Source organism: Salminus brasiliensis, chromosome 20 (genome assembly GCF_030463535.1).
Source record: "Salminus brasiliensis chromosome 20, fSalBra1.hap2, whole genome shotgun sequence".
NCBI classification, from domain to species: domain Eukaryota; kingdom Metazoa; phylum Chordata; class Actinopteri; order Characiformes; family Bryconidae; genus Salminus; species Salminus brasiliensis.
The window spans coordinates 16,635,052-16,657,232 of NC_132897.1; the positions used below are offsets into that span (position 1 = coordinate 16,635,052).

At 40.9% G+C, this 22,181-nt stretch overlaps 1 protein-coding gene across 1 annotated transcript; it reads left to right on the top strand.

The window, feature by feature from the left end:
* The first annotated feature begins 9,211 nt into the window (after positions 1-9,211).
* isl1a (ISL LIM homeobox 1a) lies at positions 9,212-16,016 on the top strand. Its single transcript, XM_072664759.1, has 6 exons — positions 9,212-9,490; positions 10,195-10,384; positions 11,733-11,992; positions 14,012-14,298; positions 14,471-14,638; positions 15,844-16,016. The coding sequence occupies exons 1-6, from the start codon at positions 9,463-9,465 to the stop codon at positions 15,958-15,960; spliced, it is 1,050 nt and encodes a 349-aa protein (XP_072520860.1). The 5' UTR covers positions 9,212-9,462; the 3' UTR covers positions 15,961-16,016.
* Positions 16,017-22,181: the final 6,165 nt, after the last annotated feature.

Here is a 22,181-nt window from a genome sequence, read left to right on the forward strand (position 1 = left end):
TTAATCAGCAGACGATTTGATTTAAAGAAGGCCTGATCAGACAAACTAGGCTCTATTATAGTTATATCTAGTTCTATTAGAGCTGGTGTGTGAAGGTGTATAGGTTTAAAATAAGCATCTATTTAAAAATGTTACAGTACCTGTATTCTGTGAAAAACATGCTACAAACACGATACATCTGATCATTAAAAAAAGCTTCTGTTTTATGGGACAGAGGTAGAGTACCGTGCTCTGACCTTATCGGCATGGAAGGCACAGTATTTCCTTATCTCTGGTGTTTAGCAAAGCTCCTCCTTTAGATTGTTTCCCACTGATTACCATACAGTAGGGATTTGGAAGTAACCCAAGAGAAAAGCTTCCCCAAGCCTAAAAACAAATAATGACTATAGTAAAATGTACTTTGCCTAGATCCCCCTGACAGCTGTATGACAAGGGGATTTTATGTCAGGGGATTTGACTTTAGTTTGAGACATTAGTAAACAGTTCAGATAACTGTAGAAAATCCTAAAGGAATAGTCTGGCGCAAAATCTGATTAACATGATTTTTAATTTAGCCCAGTCACAGTCGATCAACCCGGAAATGTTTCAAATCTGGGGCTCGCTTCTGTAGTTCAGAATGGGAGTCTCATTTATTATATTTCATGTACCATTTCATATGACCCTGCCTGGTGACGGACTTAAGCCTTGTCCTCAGAGCTAAGCCAAGCTACTTGTTAGCTTTGTGGCCAGACCACAGTCCTCAGACCATCATAATGAGAAAATGCCATTGCATATGCACATTTCAACAAGGTAAACAGTTCAGAAAACAGCAGAAAATCCTTGAGGAACAGTCGGGCGAATTATCAGATGAACATGTTTTATAGCACAGACACAGTCGATCAACCCAGAAATGCTTTAAATCTGAGGTTTGCTTCTGTAGTAGAATGGATGGGAGGAAGCTACGCTAACATTGACAATAAACACTGGACCTGAGCTGTCTTCAATCTTATCTCAGAGAAGACATGCCCAGAAACGTCTCTCAGTTGCTTCTCGGCCAAGAAAATTTCAGGGAAGCCAAGAGGATACTATTTATCTCAGCAGTAGGTGTGTGTGTGTGTGTGTGTGTGTGTGTGTGTGTGTGTGTTTGGTCATACACAAAAACAATGTCTTGTCAAATCTTAATGCATAATGCATTACTTAATGTATTACTCTGTTTTTCATTAAAAAAAGGAAGCCCCCATACACACCTAGATAACCCCTAAGATGGGAGATCTTCATAGGAGAGTCCTAAAAAGGAAGACATGCATACGACCTGGTCACAAAGCTTAACCATTGAAGTATGCTACAGAACTGAGATCTGGAGAAACTGTGTATATATATATATATATATATATATATATAATAGAAATAAGGTACGTTTGGAGAAAAGAAGAACACCTTGCCAGCTTTGGGGTTGTTTTGGCTCCAGTGGTATTGGAAATATTGTACAACTTGCTCAAAAAATGCTCAAAACTGAGAGGAAGATTCTTCTACAACAGGATAATAATCAGATATATACATCAAGTCCACCATGGACTAGCTGAAGAGACACACACTGAAGCTTTTATAATGGCCCTTGTAGTTCTCTGACCTATAGAAGAGTATGTGAATGGACCTCAAGCACGCTGGACATGCAAAAAGCCTACGTCAGAACAAGAAGCCTCCTGCAAACAACTGAAAGACTGACTGTGTAAGATGCTCAAACCTTTGCTCCGGTCCCATTGGTAATCTTAATGTTTTTATTTTCTTTTTTTCTATTAGAAAAAAAACTGTGCGTTACGATTTGCCTAAAAATATGGTGAGGTGGTGTTGACTACATCTCATTAAAAACAAATGGCAGAACAAACAGTCATTTGGCCAGGTGTGCTCAGTCCTGTATGACTGTACGTACAGTAGTGTTTATCAGTGAAGTTACTGATGTATTGATTAGAGGTTAGAAGAGCACAGGTTTGCTTGCTGACTATTCTGTGAACCCCAGACACTGTATGGATTTGTTCCGTTCCACTAGCAGCTCTCCTGATTTACTTGTGAAGACTAATGAAGATTGATTAGATAAACTAGGTATTGGATGGTAACTGTATCCTTATATTATACTGACCTTCTAGATATGGTTGGTTTGCTTGTTTGTGAGTTTTGCACTATACTGTCTGTTCAGACGATGTACACATTTGAAGTCCTATATCTGAATGGTTCTTTATTTTCAGACAAAAACATTCTTTAAGAACCTAAAAGTAGCATCTCTCTCCAAAACACAAGGAGTGGTTTGCTTTTTTTCTCAACTGGAGATGTAGACTGTCATGTCATGCAACCTGAGAAATTTGTCACAGATATTTGTGTTAGCACAAAATGCTATTATGGTGACCACTGGTTTAACATTTCCTGCCATGCACTGATATTCCCATGCAAAGAAAGGGCATTACTATAGTGCACTGATGAATGGCGCTACCGATCAACTGCGAAGTGATATTTGTAATTCAAAGAATTGAATTCCTATCTCTGGTGCTGGAACTGATCATCTTTTATGATGATTGTCTACCCATCCCTGGCTGTCAGGTTTAAAACCTTATCAAAAGCCTCTAAGCATCTTAGCCCGTACTTAAGAAAATCAGTGTAACGCATGCTATAAACCAAATCCCTTTAACTTGATTCCAAATCTGCATGCAGAATAATGTTCCTTTTGTGTAGCCACCGCACTCCTTTTTAGAAGCTCATATGAAAAATGTGTGCATTTGTGAGCCTGAAAAATATTCCCTCAAGGCAGAAATCTTTCTTATCCAGAGGGGTGAATAATTTATGCTGCCAATGTAGTGAAGCGGAAAGCCATCATAAACAATTCCTCTTAGCCCTAGACAAGACATACACATAAACCAACCGAATAATGCTAGACAAGGCATGCACATAAACTGCCGGGATATTTTACTGTGGTAAACTGTGGCAAATTCTAAACATTCTACATACAGAATTTGATTTTAGGAGCAGTTTGTATGTGAGGCAAGAGGAAAGAAGCCTTCTACAAACTTCTGTACTATAAAGTCTCCTTTAGATCATTTAGATGAATCTCTTAAAATAAAATGGCTAAATGTTAAGAATCAAAATAATAATAATAATAATTCAAAGTAAAACTCTTCAAAAGGTTTAGGCTGGGATGAACAAGACCCTTTAACCATTTACTTTATGGATTATAAAATTATTCATTATGAAATAATGATGAAAATATTTTACACAATATGTTTTGCTGAATTGAACTAAAATAATTAATGGTATTTTGCCTGTTGTTACCATTGTCATTGCATTATGCATTTATATACTTATATAAAAGGGTCAACAAAAGGTCAAAAAAGGCCTTATATATTTTATGCTTAATATAGAACGCCAAATGTTCTATATAACAATGTAATGCCACTGATATCAGCAATTTCTGAAATCTTTATATTTATAATTTTAGCGACTGCTAAATATTTGATATTTTGCCACATTTGATTGTATAAATCAAAACCTTAGCTTAGTTTAATGCTTTCTATTTTTATTGATAACTTTGGGAAACTTTCTCAAGTGTGAACACTGTCAGCATTGCTGTGCAATTGCAATTGATTTGTTAGGGATTCTATTTTTCTTTAACTTAGTTAAAGAATTGTTGGATTGTTTTACATGAGCATATTTGTGCACATAAAATAATATAACTGGGATTGCTTAAAGCACCCACACATGCAAAAGGAGCTCAGCACTTTACAGATTAAGTCTTGAGTTACAGGAAAAAACATACATATATATGTATGTATGTGTATATATATTCTTTGAAAAGAACCATGCTGTAAGTGGTTCTCCTTCTTTGGCATCTCTCAGAAAAACTCTTTTTTCATTTTTAAGAGTGCATGAGTTTTTTTCCCCTAAGATAAGGTACAAGCACAATATTATCAATTAAACATAGATGGTGTGCATGCATTATTTGCGAGGAACATGAGGTAAGGTCATATGAGGCTTTCTGTAAGGGCTACAGCAGCAGCACCAGTTCCATGCAGAGCTCCATGTCCATATGCCCATATTCCCTATGCTGTGCACCTCTCGCTGAGCAAATTTTCCCTTCTCTGGGTAAGAATAGTCTCTTTGAATTGTAACAGCATGAGTGAGTTTCATGAATGAACCATCAGGTTGCTGTCTTGTGCTCTCTTGAAGGCACTGGAATACGGCAATAGTGTCGCGCTCTCACCTCCGTATACAATGTGATCTTGATTCACTTCATTTGCACTCTTCTACATGTCTGAATATTCTAATTTTGTATTTATGGCTGGAGTAAACAAGCACTGGTCCACTATCTTACTGCATACTAGAGTATGGGCTACTTGGATGAAAGGCAATGAAGTGAATTACAAGTCTGCTTCTGAGCTGAAATCAGTCCACACAATAAAATAGCATCCATGATATTTAGTTGAGTAATGTGTAATCTATAGATTCAAGAAATTAAGTAAATTAAGTAAATTAAGTCCATTTGAATTGACTTGCCTGATAGTTTGCATGCATAACCCATTGAACATACACATTTCATGGCAATATGGTTATTGTCACATAGGTTCACATAGTTCACTCAGTCAGTCAGCAAAAATGTTTTTTCAGTGTTAATATATATTTCATTCCAAAAAATCAAGATCATCAGTGTAACTTGTGCAAAACTGGGCAACAGAGTAGACCCCCATTTTCCCACCCCTGTATGGTATATCTGTTCAGCTAGCTAATGGTGCTTGTGAGCTATGTTTTGTATGTTTATTCTGTTGTAGAGGCCTTTCTCATTTCAGCTTCAGTCTCTTAACATATAGTTTGATATTTGCATTCAAGACCTGCTGGAGTTTTGAGGAATCCATTTTTCCTTCCAAATGAGCAATATTGGCAATGCCACTGGCAGCAACACAACCCCAAAAACCTAATAGCTTCACCCTATGATTTGGGTTCCTTATTATGACTCTTCCAAGAAGATTGTATTTGTGTGAGTGGGGTTGAACAAGGGAATTGTGCACTACATTACTGTTCTTCCTACACCTTACTGTTCCTCCTACATCACTGTTCTTCCTACATCACTCTTCTTCCTACATCACTCTTTTTCATACACCTCAATGTTCTACCTACTCAGCATACATGGTTGTTCTACCTACATCACTGTTCTATGTACATCACTGTTTTGTCTAGATTGTAGAACACTGATGGATGGAGAACAGTGATGTAGGTAGGACAGTGTTCAGTCAGTGCAGGGATGCAGTCAGTACAGTGATGCAGTCAGTACAGTGATGCAGTCAGTTTAGTGATGTAGGTAGAACAGTGATGTAGGTAGAACAGTGTTCAGTCAGTGCAGTGATGCAGTCAGTACAGTGATGCAGTCAGTACAGTGATGCAGTCAGTTCAGTGATGTAGGTAGAACAGTGATGCAGTCAGTACAGTGATGCAGTCAGTACAGTGATGCAGTCAGTTCAGTGATGTAGGTAGAACAGTGATGCAGTCAGTACAGTGATGCAGTCAGTTCAGTGATGTAGGTAGAACAGTGTTCAGTCAGTGCAGTGATGCAGTCAGTACAGTGATGCAGTCAGTACAGTGATGTAGGTAGAACAGTGTTCAGTCAGTGCAGTGATGCAGTCAGTACAGTGATGCAGTCAGTACAGTGATGCAGTCAGTTCAGTGATGTAGGTAGAACAGTGATGCAGTCAGTACAGTGATGCAGTCAGTTCAGTGATGTAGGTAGAACAGTGATGCAGTCAGTACAGTGATGTAGTCAGTACAGTGATGCAGTCAGTTCAGTGATGTAGGTAGAACAGTGATGCAGTCAGTTCAGTGATGTAGGTAGAACAGTGATGCAGTCAGTACAGTGATGTAGGTAGAACAGTGTTCAGTCAGTTCAGTGATGCAGTCAGTACAGTGATGCAGTCAGTACAGTGATGCAGTCAGTACAGTGATGTAGGTAGAACAGTGTTCAGTCAGTGCAGTGATGCAGTCAGTACAGTGATGCAGTCAGTACAGTGATGTAGGTAGAACAGTGTTCAGTCAGTGCAGTGATGCAGTCAGTACAGTGATGCAGTCAGTACAGTGATGTAGGTAGAACAGTGTTCAGTCAGTGCAGTGATGCAGTCAGTACAGTGATGTAGGTAGAACAGTGATGCAGTCAGTTCAGTGATGCAGTCAGTTCAGTGATGCAGTCAGTTCAGTGATGTAGGTAGAACAGTGATGCAGTCAGTTCAGTGATGCAGTCAGTACAGTGATGCAGTCAGAACAGTGATGCAGTCAGTTCAGTGATGCAGTCAGTTCAGTGATGTAGGTAGAACAGTGATGCAGTCAGTTCAGTGATGCAGTCAGTTCAGTGATGTAGGTAGAACAGTGATGCAGTCAGTACAGTGATGCAGTCAGTACAGTGATGCGGTCAGTACAGTGATGCGGTCAGTACAGTGGTATAGAGTATTTGTTCAGTGTTTCTGTTAATATGTTTAAATATATGAAATATACATTTTCTTCATTAATATATTTTAAAAAGACAGTGACGCATGCAAAACAATGATGTAGATAAAACAGTGATGTAAGCAGAACACTAATGGATGTTGAACAGTGATATATGTAGAACAGTGGTTTAGCCTGAGCAGTGATGTAGGCAGAAAATGGATGCATGCAGAACAGTGATGGAGACTGTACACTTGTAGATCAGTGATGTAGGCAGCACAGTGATGGAGACTGTACACTGATGTAGGCAGCACAGTGATGGAGACTGTACACTTGTAGATCAGTGATGTAAGCAGCACAGTGATGGAGACTGTACACTGATGTAGGCAGCACAATGATTTAGGCAGCACAGTGATAGAGACTGTACACTGATGTAAAGGTGTACAGGTGTAAAGTGGTGCAGGTTGAACAGTAGAAAGACTTTCTACTAGATTTTGGAGGATTTGATTGCATTCCATGACAAGAGATTTAGTAAGGTCAAGATGTTGCATGATCATCACCCCTCCTTATCCACAATTCCCCTCCCATATTCATCCCAAAGTTACTGGATTAAGCACCATCATTTCAGGGAACACAGCTCCACTGCTCCACAGCTCAATGCAATGGCACTAAGCATGGTGACAACAGGTGCATGTTCATCTGGCAATACTTCTCTACAGGGACTAGACAAGCTGTGTGTGGGTGTGCATTTGCACATCTGTGTCAGCGATGGGTGCAACTTCAAGTAGCTGAATGCATTCGTTGGAAATGGTGTCCCCAAACTTTTGGACATAGTGTTTTATTAACAAAGTAATTTATTTTGTATGCTTATATATATATATATACATATGTAAATATGAGGTTTACGTAAGTGGACAGTAAGGTTCCTTTTCACACTGATACCGAGTCAATAGCCATGTCTAACCCCACATTGGGTTGCATAGGTATCCATCCCAGAGGTAAAAACACAAGTTTATCATTTGGGATGTAGAATACTCAGGGTTTCCGTGTCCAGTAGCCAGTTGCAGTGCAGAGGGATGAGCAGTGCAATGGATATGAGGCAGACAGAGCTGCTCTAGTGGCCTTTGTTTGGTGGCTTGTCATATTGGCTCATGTTGCAAACACAAGAGGGCGTGTTTGTGTCTCTCCACCACTTCGTGGCCCACAGCTCATATGCAATTCTGCAGCCTCATCCCAGTCAAGTGCATCACCCCGTCCTGTGGGGCCAGGCACAGAAAAGGCTTTTAAATTGGTCCCTGCACATAAACGCAGTCCATTAAACCAATAAAAATATAAGCATTGAATTTAATTCTTTCTGCTTGAGGTGTGTGTGTGTGTGGTGTTTGGTGTGTCGACTGAGCGCTGAATTAAATGACCAGGTTCAGCTGTAGATTATGAGTCAGGATGAAGTCATGACATCTTGTCAGGGACAACAGAAAAAGCCCGGTTTACTGAGTTAACACCTACGGTGCCCGTTTAAATCAGAAACGGGCGTCATGTAAGAGTCCAGTGAACGTCGTGGATTAAGACTTGCAACACCGCGCGTCGTGTTGCGCGTTTCTCCGGTTCCAGATCCAGCGTGTTTTCTTGTGTTCTCAGTTTAACCAGGCCGCTGGTGTAACAGGGTGAGCAGTGCTGGCAGCCCTGCTCTCTTTCCCCACCCGTCTGTTCAGCCCGTGCACTCCTTGCGCTGAGATTATATTACCACGTGGCTCGCGCGCTTTAAAACGCCCATTATCTGCAATTATGCGCCGTAATTGCGTTTTGGTTTAAATAGCTGCAAGCTAGAAAAGCGTGCCATCGTTTCTAATCCGCTGCCTAAACACTGATTTCTTTGTCACCTTTAGCTGCGCAGTTTTGGGAAATGAATATGCGCGGGGTGATATCTAAGGGGACTGAGAGAGATTAGATATTTAATATTATTTAATTTATTTGTGTTCGCTAAGGTACAAACAATGTAAATACACTCTCCTGAGTTAAACTATCATTATTAAGGACCTTTTCTACGTTAATTATCGCAGAGAAATCAAAGAGAAAAGCTAATGATTTTTTTTTTTAATCATTACGATAATAAATCCTTAAAAATCTGAAATTAAAACTAGCTGCATTTGCACTTGGCGTAAAATATGATCCCACCCATGTCACTAAATATCAGATTTTGGCGTTTGCATGCTATCGTTCCAATTTGGTTCAGATCAGATACAGTATATGAGAAAACGCTGGTAAAAAGGCCTAATATTGAAACATATATATGGGTTAAAATATTTTTATAATTCTTTATAATTATTCCTGAAGGCCCGCCACCTTGCATTTCCAGCCCGCATAAAATTAAGGCTTGAAATAAAGAAACTGGACGGAGCTCTGAGCCAAACCCGGGGCGCGCTGTTATTTTCCACACCCGTATTCCGAAAAGCCCCCGCCCTCCTGCCCTGGGGTTGGCTAGGACTGGCACGCGTCCTACGTTAAGAATGGCTAGAGACTCGTTCTCTCGCGCAGTCCGCCGTAACCGTTAGCCAATCCCAGCTGAGTGGGGCGGGGCTTTCCTGAATACGGGCGTGAAAGAAAAACAACAACAACAACGAGCCGATAAGGGCACTAATCAGAGCAGCCGCTCGCTCCGTGCTCGGCCAATCGGCGCCGCGGAGAGGGGACGCGTCACTATGCTACGTCAGTCCAATGGCGAGAGAGAAGGAGTGCAAGCCGACAGAGTTTGAGAGAGGGAGACGAGAAAGAGAGAGAGAGAGAGAGAGTGTGGGCCAGCAATGCGGTGACCGAGCACTGGAGCTGAAGCGCGCGCACACACACACGCACGCACACACTCACACTCACTCTCACTCACATACACACACACACACATACATACATACACACTTGTAATCTTGATTTCGGGACGTTCTGCGACACCCCTCGGACCCCCCGGTGGCTGGAAACACGGGCACTAAGGGCCTGCACCTCGCTTTTAAAGTGGACCTAACACCGCCTTACTGTCTGGACATGGGAGACATGGGAGACCCGCCGAAAAGTAAGTTTCTGTTTTCTGGTTAAAGCTGAGGTGACAAACGAGCTTCAGAGGTTCAGAAAACTGCAGCTGGGGTTGTGTTATTTGGGAGAAAGAGGAAGAAGCAAAGTTAGGCTTTTCTATTTAAAAAAACGTGGAATAAGACGTTTTACTTTTTGTGGAAATAAAAAAAAAGCTTGTGATATAATAAGAAAGGTGGTTTTGTGATAGTATTGCTTTAAAACGGTGTTATTATTATTATTATTATTATTATTATTTACAACGGTTATCTCCTAGCCTTTTAGGATTTTTTTTAAAGGGACTTTTATTATTACTACATTTAGTAGTAAGTAGTAGTAGTAGTAGTATTATTACTATTATTATAAGTAGTATTAATATCATCTGTGGCAGTTATTGTCACTTAGCCTTCAGACTTTTAAGTGATGAATTTTAATTGTGCATTATTATTATTATTATTATTATTATTATTATTATTATTATTATTGGGGTGAGCTCAGATAATCTGGACCCATTTTCATATTAATCCAGTATTGTAAACCAGTACGAAACACACACACACACACACACACACACTCACGCTTTTCTTTACACTGTCTGGTTTCACTGCTTAACCGGTGTAAATAAGGCGACTGCATGTATCAGCTGGGTCGGGAGCTGTGGACACAGTGCAGGGCTGTGTGTGATAGTGTTCGTGTCCGTCCGTGCAGAGAAGCGGCTGATCTCGCTGTGTGTGGGCTGCGGGAATCAGATCCATGACCAGTACATCCTGCGCGTGTCCCCGGACCTGGAGTGGCACGCGGCGTGTCTGAAGTGTGCGGAGTGTAACCAGTACCTAGACGAGTCATGCACCTGTTTCGTCCGGGACGGGAAGACGTACTGCAAGCGAGACTACATCAGGTGAGCTGAGCGAGAGGGGGGCTACCTGAACAGTTGGGCAAAACAAAAAAACAAACAAACAAACAAACAAACAAGTAAATAAATAGCAGAGGTGTATTTTATAGACTCCAGTGCCTCTCAGAAATGCAAACTTCTCATTAATGGACGGTTGGGGACGAGTGGACCTCATGCTGTCATTAATTCTCCCTCTCTCTCTCTCTCTCTCCCTCTCTCTCTCTCTCTCTGTGCACCTATATGCTAATATACAGTCAGTAATGAGTGTGTGTTTACGCTGCAGTTATGGTGTGTTGAGATCAAGTATATTGTGAATTATGAATCTGCAGTGGATTATTGATTATTACATTTGTGGGGATGAGTGGACTGACAGGAAGGCTCTGGGCTACTCATTCGTTCAGCTGTGATGTTTGTGTTTTATACCATCAACAAAAAATGGATGTAAAAATGCTTTTATTAAAACTATATACACTAAAATACTTCAGTAATAATATTTATATTATTATTTATTATATTAGTAATTTACCTTTACCTTCAAATCATATAAGGCCATGATTATAGTTAGACTGCAGCAGTAACATAAACAACAACAACAGTATAATAAGAAAAACACGAACAGCAATTCCTGATATTAAAAATGATTATACTAATAACAGTAACGATTGTTGTATTTATTATACAGTACAGTATATTAATAGTTATTATCTTAGTAGATATGAAGAGCAGGCTATAATAATACTTTTGTGAAAAGTAATGATGATAATGGTTGTAATTATTAGAGTGGTAATAATAATAATTATCATCCTCATAAGCGATGAGAAGAGTAGACTGTACCAACAATAATGTTGTAATAATAATAATAATAATAATAATAATAATAATAATAATGATGATGATGATAATAATAGTTTTATACTAGTTTTTTTTTTACAATAATTCTTATTGTAATCGTCATCATGATCAATGAATAGAGTAGGCTATAATAGTGTTATTATTATTATTATTATTAGGAGTAATATTAGTTAGGAGTTAGGAGTATTATTATTAATAACAACAATAATAATCACAATCTGGTTTGTAACATATTAATTGTTTTATCTTTTTATAATCCTAATTGTGATCATACGATGTGTTGTTTCTATGTGAGTCTATTTATCATAATCATAACACTGGTGTGTTGGATGTGTCACGATTATTGTTTATTTTTATTATATTTTACACCATTTTTATTATCTTAAAAAAAAAAAAAACACCAAAGCGTTCACATTTCCACCCGAGCAGTGTGTGAGTGTGTGTATCGCCCCGGCTGTCCGCTCTCTCTGACCGCACTGTCTGTCCCCTGTCCTCTCTCCAGGCTGTACGGTATAAAGTGCGCTAAGTGCAACGTGGGCTTCAGCAAAAACGACTTCGTAATGCGCGCGCGCTCCAAAGTTTACCACATCGAGTGTTTCCGCTGCGTCGCGTGCAGCCGCCAGCTCATCCCCGGAGACGAGTTCGCGCTGCGGGAGGACGGCCTGTTCTGCCGGGCGGACCACGACGTGGTGGAGCGGGCGAGCATGGGGCCAGGAGATCCGCTCAGCCCCCTGCACCCGGCCAGACCCCTGCAGATGGCAGGTAGGCTGACAGACCTTCCCCTTGGGGGGTGGGGGGGCTGCTGTTTCACACTGCTGTTCCAAAACGAGGAGCGTTTATTTTATTTGCATTCTGGCAGAAAAGCAATAGTCATTATTATTTATACTTACTGTTATATTAATAATAATAATAATAATAATAATAATAATAACAATATTAGCCGCCGCACGAGCCTGCAGCGCTGAGGTGAAACTGATCAGAGGTCTCTAATGAATAAACAAGCCCACCGATTAAAACGTTACTAATAGCCCCCTCCAGACTTTGCGTCGGTGGTCTGCCAGCATTACTCGTTGTATTTTCCTGCAGTTTGTCTGTTATTGAATTCGCTTATTCAGGCATGAAATTGCTGTTCTCCGCTGCCTCAGAGCTAACCAGGCGGCAAAGGCGCGCCGCGCAGACCCGCGCAGGAACAGTAAAGACCCGAGTAAAATCACCTCCACATCTGGAACGCATCCTTCCTCTTCTCAGCGAGTCAGCCTGGGATGGTGTGATGGAGGGGGGTCGGCTGGTGTGTGTTGTGTGCTGCAAGCTTCGTGTTGTGGAGAGAGAAAAAAAGGGGGCTCTGAATTCAGTGTGGATGTGAGGGTGGGCGCGTTGTGGTCGGGCCTAATCCACTTGTGAAAGCCCTCCACATGAAGGAAGGCTGAAGTGGTCCTGATGGCGAGGCGCGCGGATGCAGTCCGTTATCGCAGTTTCTTCAGGAAATATGTGTACAGAGCTGGGCGGCTGCCTGGTTGATTACTGTTCAGATAGCATATCTCCTGAAAACGTCAAACCCTACTGTAAATGATAAACTCCCGTTGTGTAGGGCTGTGTGTTGTCGGTGTCATGCCAAAACCTCGTATTTTTAAAAAAACAATTTCGGCCCTTTTTCACTTAATGTAATGTGAATCTGTCAGGTCTGCTCTACATTGCGTCGGAATTTCATGATGAATAGACTAATAGAAATGTTCTGGAGTAAAATATGTGTACATTAACTTCCATTGAAAGTTAAGAAGGTTTTACCTTCTTCTGTAAAGTTGTCATTTAAATACGATGTTTTTGCGTGGCAAAAAAAAACAAAACAAAAAAAAAACTGATGGGGTATCTGCTTCTATATGGAGTTGTTCCACGACTCTACACAACTATATTTGGGACTATTTGAGCACTTAAGTTGTTTTTTGCTTGTTGAAATTGAATTTCTTCGCTATGATGGACAACCTGTTTTTTATGGGAGGTTCGTAATATATATTACGATGAATGGCCGATGAAATGCTCCAATACTTTTTAATATTTATAAAGTTTTTATATATATATATATATATATATATATATATATATATATATATATATATATATATACAACCTCGTATATATTTTTTTTGTCGTTGTAAAAAAAAAATTATATTTAAAAAAAATAAAAATTACTTTTGGAGCATTTCATCGTCCATTCATCGTAATATTTTGATACAAAAAATAATAATAAAATATGTAAAAAAAAAAAAATACCATGTTTTCGTGCGACAGCTACGATATATAGTTATTTAGGGGGCGAAAAATATTTGGCAAAATATTAAATCTAACTAAATGTAGTGCTGCAACTACAGAGAAAATATCAGCACCTCTGAGAGGATATTTATTTTGAGCGTTATTATTTTCTGTTCAATAACAGATTTACACTCTTTTATGGAAAATGAATGAATGCATGGAGATTCATTAGAGCCTACAGTCGACACACACGCACACACACACACACACCGGGGGTCAGCAAAATCTAAGGAGTGAAGGGGCTTCATCCGCACACTGAGATGTGATGGAGAGATGCTGCTCCATCGCGAGACTGGCAGAAAGTGACCGCTGGCACCGTGGTCTGGTTTTTGAGGAGAGTGAGAGAGTGGACAGCTGTAATTGAGGTCACTGCAGTGTTTGCATCTGCCCTGCGATGGCCTTCTCTTTTGTGATCTCCTGCTATTTGTTTATTTGTTTATTTATTTATTTGTCTGTTTCCCTGTTTGTTTGCAGCGGAGCCCATCTCGGCGCGGCAGCCCGCGCTGCGGCCGCACGTGCACAAGCAGCCGGAGAAGACGACGCGCGTGCGCACCGTGCTCAACGAGAAGCAGCTGCACACGTTGCGGACGTGCTACAACGCGAACCCGCGGCCGGACGCGCTGATGAAGGAGCAGCTGGTGGAGATGACGGGCCTGAGCCCGCGGGTCATCCGCGTCTGGTTCCAGAACAAGCGCTGCAAGGACAAGAAGCGCAGCCTGCTGATGAAGCAGCTGCAGCAGCAGCAGCCCAACGACAAGACGGTAAGAGCGAGCGAGCGCTGATACATCAATAACAACAAACAAACAAACAAAAAAAACAAACAAACACATTCTTCAGATCCTGGAAATCAGCAGTGCGTCCCGCACGCGCATCCAGGTATATAGGCTGTGTTTGTGCCAGATGGTGACGGTGCCTGTCGGGCCTTGTTTGCAGAACATCCAGGGCATGACGGGCACTCCGATGGTAGCGGCCAGTCCCGAGAGACATGACGGCGGTTTGCAGGCGAGCCAAGTGGAGGTGCAGACGTACCAGCCGCCCTGGAAGGTCCTCAGTGACTTCGCACTGCAGAGTGACATCGACCAGCCTGCCTTCCAGCAACTGGTGAGTGCTGGAGAAATTCAGGCCTGAAGGAGAGGAGAGCCTGCTGCTGCTGCTGCTGCTGCTTCTGCTGAGATAGTACTAATAGCACTAATAAGATCCAGTAGCAACATTAAAGATGCAATGACTACAAGTACTATTCCATAACACAGTACTAATACTTCTTATTGCTAATCCTGATCAATAAGGCTACTTACTTACTGTAGTAGTTTTCAAACACGTTTCTACATTCTGGGCCAGAGTAATAGGTAGAGGTTTCTGCTGATATTTTAATAATGCTAATATCATAAAGCATCTAGACTGTCAGAATTAAAAAAAAAAAAAAAAAAAAAACCTTACTGTACTATTTTACTATTTTGGGCTTCATACAACCTCTGTTGACTATAGGCTTTTATGTAGCTTCCCTCTGGGACAGGAGATGTAGTGGACATTTAAACCCTATTTAAGGTACTTGGACTTTCAGGACAGCTGTTGTAACTTTAAGAAAACTTTTTATGAGAAAACTTGTTGTTTATTTATAATATAATAAACTTTTTATAAAAATTGCTATATATACGATATAAATATTTCTAGCCTTAGATATTTATAAATGAGGGAAAGAATAAAATAATGGATGTATTATTGAGGGCCTACGATCTACATTTCCTATAGTACTACACAGTCCCATTTTACATGAAGAACCCCTACTACTACTGTCACAACTACTGACAGCACCACTGTTCTTTGTCTTGTAGCAAAAGTGGAACCATGTTTGATGCTACATAGAACTGCATGTATTAAATTAATATATATATATATAAATGGATCATGCATGGACTCTTTATACATGACATCAGTGTATAACCATAGCTTTTTTTTTATTAGGAACCCTTGCAGAACTCTTTCTATGGGTGCACTACTACTACCACTGCTGCTACTACTACCACTACTAGTAGTAATAATAACAATAACAATAAGTAAAGGATGCATAGTACCTAAATGTTCTTTGTAATTGTAATAATACAAACCAAGGAACCACTTGGTCATACACATTTCTTTGTTATTACTAATAATAGTAATAATAATAATGATGATGAGACTGTATATACTCGTACAGGCTGCAGTTCACAGTATGAGTATGCTCTTCTACTAACTAACCAGGTCCAAAAACAGTGAATAATAATAATAATATTAATAATAATAATAATAATAATAATAATGTGTTGTAGGTGAACTTTTCTGAAGGCGGTCCTGGCTCGAACTCGACAGGGAGCGAAGTGGCGTCCATGTCCTCCCAACTGCCAGACACCCCGAACAGCATGGTGGCCAGTCCTATAGAGGCCTAGAAGACGGTGGATTACCTTGTGTTCCGAGCAGCTGAAGGAAGGACAGGAGGAGCGGAGATGGGGTGGAGATGGGGTGGAGATGGGGTGGAGAGGGGCGGGGGGGTGGAGGGGGGGCTCCCCGGGTTTCCTGTGGCCCCTGTTTCCTCTCTCTCTCTCTCTCTCTGTCTCTCTCTCTCTCTCTCTCTCTCTCTCTCTCCACACAAGCCCTCGGCTGCGTGTCTTCATACACTGTGATGACAATCATGGGAACGAAACGCTGCTCGAAATGGACCGAGCGCTTCGGCGACTCTGTGAGGAAGACGTGGAGAAAAGGACGGTGGTGGCACGCGCGGTGGAACTGTGTTTTTTTTTTTTTTGTTTTTTTACTTTTTTTTTGCCAAACACCCCATTTTTTTTGTTCTTGGACAATATCAGAGACCCTCTAGGAGCGCGCGACCCCTGAAGAGGACTGAGTCTGAGATCTGAACTGAAGCGTCTGCCGCGCGCAGCATGAGTAGCCTCTCTACACACGAACCAAGCACTGACTGACTGTCTGTTCGGTCCCTCTCAAACAGCCCGAACTGCGATTAGCGTTCACAAGCATCTAAACCCAAGGACTACTGCTTTTACAGGTTCTCTCTTTTTTTCTTTTCTTTTTCGTTCTGTTCTATGGTCTCTTTTTTGAAGCCCGAGTACTAAAGCATTGCAACAAGGTATACCTCTATTTTACCACGAAGCTGCGTGGGAACTTCATGTGTTTTTTCGTGTCCGTCCAAGAGTTTTTTTTTTGTTTGTTTGTTTGTTTGTTTGTTTTGTTCTCTTTCTTTCCCAAAGATGTGTATAGTTTTAATAAGTTAATATGTTCGGCTAGCGATGGAGAAGGTTTCTTTTTTTTTTTTTTTTTTTTTTTTTTTGGTTTGTTCCTGTATTACAGAATAATTTATTATTTATTGTCGAACGACCTGCCACTTTTGTGTATCTTTAATTGCTGAAGTAAAAAAAAAAAAGGTGAAAAAAAGAAAAAAAAATGAGGAAAAGAATTGAGAGTATTGTCGACTCGGAATGATCTATCAGAATTTACGTGTCCTGTCGTTTGACTAAAAATGATGTAAGAGCAACGCCATATGTGGTTATATCTTCAGGAATATTTGAACAATAATAAAAGTTTGACGTACTGTACGTAAACGCATGGGACACACTTGGAAGCTTTCTTAAGAACTGCTCTATCATTTCTTACAGTTCCTGTTGTAGAGTTTTGTCTGGTCTAAGGAGCTCCTAGGTTGTTTAGTCTGGCCTACACAGCTGTGGACTGTAGTAGTGGAGTGCCCCATCTCCAGGGCCTGCAGCTCAGATGTAGTTCAAGCATTTCGAATAATGTAGGCTAATTCCACCAGATATAAGAACGTTGCACGGTTGACATTGACTTTGTTCGAGACAGTAAGTCTATTTCAGTCCTGATCTGCCTTTCAGATTTCTCGGCTTAGTCAGAAGATGGCACGGGGGGTTAGCTAGGTTCCTCAAAAAGGTTGACCCAGTGAATGATCTATTCTATATCGATCTTCCTGGATGTTCATAACTATGCGAAGGCCTTCCACGTTACTGTTTGTCTGAGATTCTGGGAATAAGCAGGTCAAGCTTGCATGGCATCTGGAATATTTGCTGCGCTTTGTTCCATCCCAATTAGAGCGTCCTTTACGTTTGACCGCAGGTATTTGGCTGTGGTGTTGCCGGGCAGTCAAGGAAAGACTCAGCCCTTAGAACATGGTTTTTGGAAGATGTTTTCCGGAATTCTCCACTGAATGGATGAATGTTGAATGTTAAGGTTCTTTGAAGAAAAAAAAAATCCAAACAAAAATAGAAGGCTGGAAAAAGAAAGGACAGCGCAGAAGAAGGTGCCTTATGTGAGACAATGACGTCAGGACTGAGGTCAGGAGATTTTGGTGGGTCACTGTAAATGATGTGCATTCATGTACATTCAGCCAAATGCCTTTTCTCTAATTCTAGACACCCACTGTCAGCCAAACCAAGCCTTAATCTCAACCTAAAATCTAAATTTAATATAACTCTCAGAAATCCTGGTCCTAATCATAACCCCAAGCCTACAACCTTTGCACAAAAAAAAGGCATTTTTGGAATTTAGGAACTTCAGATGGTTCTTTGAGTTGTCATGGTTCTATACATAACCACTCCTTTTACCAAAGAATGCTTGGAGAACCACTTTTTTAGGCTGTAATGCTGTTGATTATAAATTAGATTTGACCATTAATAGATACATCATAGACATAGACATGTTTTCTTTCCTCAAACGAATGTTCCTTTGAATAACTGGACTACTTTTATATATTCTAAGCCAAGAAGGTTCTGTATGTTGCTAAAATCAGGCTTGTTGAGCCCTTTTTGGGTCTAACCAAGGTTGTTCTAAGAACCATCTGCAGAGAGGTTTCCTTGTATATGAAGCATACAAAGAGCTTTAACTAGGCATTCAAATGGTTCCTTAACTTGTCATTGTTCTATGTAGAACCATTGCTGTTACTAAAGAACCCCCTTTTTGGACCATGTACTGGACCACTGTCATTGTTGTCATTTTCTGCCCTTGGTAGCCTTCTTTAATTAGCTTGTACTTAGTTCCTACACTAGTGGAAGGTGTATATTGGGTTATCTGGTGTTTCTATGGACGTTTTACTGTGGATGCAAGAAGAAGAGCATTACGACAGATCACCATATTCTTAGACATTTTATTAACACAATGTATAGGCATGTCGATAGTTCCGTACAGCTGATAAATGTCACCTGTGGTACAGTTTGGTGCAATGGCTCCACACAAATGTGGTTCTACCCATCACATTTACAGAACAGCTCTAAACAGTAGGGTCATTCAGCTTGGGCTTGATTCACAGTATGTCACTCAGTCACATGCTATTTAGGGTATGAGCTGTGCTGAAGCGACACAGGATACAAAAGTATCACTCCCAAACATCACAAATGCCAAAATCAAGCAAATGTGTAACATTCATTTTCAGGTCATTAGGCTTAACAGTCAATAGGCCGAGAGAATAGAGAATAGAGAATAGAGAAAGAGAGGGAGAGCCAGAGAACAGCAATTTTTTGCTCAGAACAATCTCTCGAAGTTGCGATGGCACACTGTTTGGCTCGTTTGTTGAGCCACACATTGAGTGACGGTGAACTTACACAGAGCGGGGGTCCCCTGTTTAAAATGCCAGCTCTATTCTCTAGTGTTCCATGGGGCAGAAGAAGGGCCGGTGGGTAGCACAAAGCCTCCCGATAGAATAGCTCCCGGGGTCCCGCCGAGCCTCCCGGACTGCATTCAGCTCGCCGACTTGCTAGAACAAAAGCGGCACTGTACCTGGAGGAGGCTCCATGGAACAATCACACTCTCCTGGATGAGACCCGATTACATTGTGAGCCGGGCAAGCAATCCCTCCCCAAGGTCCAACGCCTGACCACAGAGTCACAACACCAGGGAGGCTGGCGAGCTCAGCCCACAACTGTTAATCAGTCCATGCTAATAGCAGATGGTTTACAGGAAATTATGGCATTTCGGGGATTATTTACACAACATTAGCCCACAATAGAAGGTTTGTAGGTAGTGTTTATATGGAGAACATCAGGAGAACACATATTGTTCCTCATGTCCTCTGCATAGATGTCATATTTGTGGACTTGTCATAACTGTCTTTTCCTTTGGTCCCCCATAGATCCCAGTGAATGTTAAGACCCTTGTTTTTGTTTGATCAGTTAAGACCCTTTGACCATGACCAAGATTCTTAGCCTTCACACATTCCATTAAAGAAGGTTTCATGATTAGGTTGAAGTTAAGAGTTAGCCTTCATAGCTTTCATTTCTATAATAATCGTCTATAGTCTACACTCTCAAAATTAGTTCTCAAAAAGAATGTGGTTCTTGTGGGTTAGTCACGTTACAAAATGCTGTTTGGCTTCATTTGGCACTCTTTACATTGGAGAGTGTTTATGACATTAGTGTTATGACTGCTTGATGTATGGGAAACTCTATGCCACCACCAGTGGTGCCAGACATGCATTTATCATTCCGATAATTTAAGATTAATCAACCAGTGGGCCAGTTACTGATTAATGGCCCTACTCCCTTAAACGGATCCTTCATGGGTTCTATGCAGAATCCTTTGAATGGATACACTGCTCTGGTTAAATGGCTCTTTATATCCAAAAACCTCTTGGTGTTTTTTGCATATGATTCTTTATGATGTAGCACCAAAAGGGTTCCACTATAGCATCAGAAGAGTCAAAGAACCACTTTGCAGTACTATGTTGAATCGCTTTTCGCTCTGAGGGGATAAAAGTCAGAGAATTAACGAGGTGGATGTTGTGATTTGGCTTATGTTGCTAATATAAAGAAGAAATAATCATGCTATTAAAATATACACCATGAATAGACCAATAGGAATGCTCCAAAAGATCTTTCAAGGATTTTCAAGGTTTTTCAAGTTCGTAGATACAAGGTTATGCTGACTTGAATATTGTATTTTGGTCACCATATGGCTGAGATGGCCATCAGACCTGCTGAGTCAGCAATGTCATAAAACATGGCGGTTATGGCTGATGGACAGTCATTTCTAATTTTGCAGCGAGAAAGAGGTATCTGAATTATTAGTCTATTCAAACTAGCTGAGGTTTTTCTTGGGTAAATAGCAAAGCACTTTTGTATATGGCTCTGGATAAGAGTGTCTGCTAAATGCCTTAAATGTAAACGCAAATGTAAAGAGTTCTTATGTGTAAAAGCCTCTTTGTTAGCCCGTAGCTTGACTGTAGGTTTATTTGTAAACTGAACCTACACTTCCTCAATTTGATTATTTCTCTGAGTTCTCTGTATTTGATTTTATGGAATGCTGTTATTCCGACTACAAAACCTCAGCAATAACAGGATCCATAAGCTGGTCAACAGGTGGTTAACTTAATGCGGTCGGAAACAATTTATAACCTGCATTTTTTCTTTGAACTGCTCCGCTCCATATCGATGCATGTAATAGCAACCATTTTTTTTGTGTTCCCAAACATTTCAAAAGTGGATCAAGTGTATGAGCAGGCCAGGCTTTTTTTGAAAGCAGGCTCTTCTGGAAGCTTTTGCCGTCTGTCAGCGGACACGGAGAGACAGAGGCGGTGGTTAAGCCTCAGCCTCTTTGGAATGTGTCAATGAAGAGGACACTCCAAGTGTTACTTGTCAGCAGAGAGCGTGTGGGAAAAAAAAAAGAATGCTAAGAGCAGTGCTAGACCATGAGCCCAGCCACGCACGATCTTGGGGGAATCGAGCTTGGTGCTGAAAAGAGCGCGTTCCAACTTTTCATTGGGCTTACAAGGCCTCAGCAGAGCACGGGTCTCTTAATAGTAGCCCCACTGGGCTGCCTCTCCGTTCTTAACCAGTGACTGAACCCAATGAAACACTCTCGCTAGGGGAGCGGTGCCAAAACATGATGCTACCGTATGGTGCCAAAGATGGGAGATGTTAGGCTAGCAGTGGGTTTGCTGAGTATTGAAAGGTTGCTAAAAAGACCAAGATGTGCCATTTCACTTTGAATAAAAATGCATCAGCAGAAGCACAGATTTAGAAGTTTGCCATGTCGACTTCAGCCGGAACTGAAGTGCCAGTCCAGTGATTGTCTGGGAATTCAACATTTACTTGTGAGATGTCAGGTTCTAATGCAGCCCGACAGCATCCAGCTGTTTAGGAGTTTGGGTTGTCGTCATGGTGATGACAGCAAAACAGGAACTGTGGTCAACAGTACATAGCTGTGAGTCATAATTCCAAGTCTAAAAGTTTAGGATATTTATGGATTGTTCTGAAACCTGAAGGTTTTGTGAGCCTAAAAATCGAATTGCTATTGACATCATTAAGCTGTGCTTGTACTGTTCAAAAATATAGGTCTCAACAAGGGTTCTTTAGAGCGATCCCATGGAAGAACAACTTTTGGAACCTTTTAGGGATGGTTTTCTGAAGAACCACTCTTGTAAACAAACTAAGCGAGTGGGAAGAACCTTGTTAAAGTTGAAGGAACTTCCTCAGACTCTCCACAAACTGTAATAGTCTCACATCAACTACATCACTTCCTAGAACTGCATGCTAAAGCTAGTGTATGTCACTATATGCCAGAATCATTTAGGATGCATAGCAGTTCTTCAGTTCTTCGATTATTCAGCCTTAATTCACTGACTAAGCATTTTGCTGCACAACGAGCCTCATTATCTAAC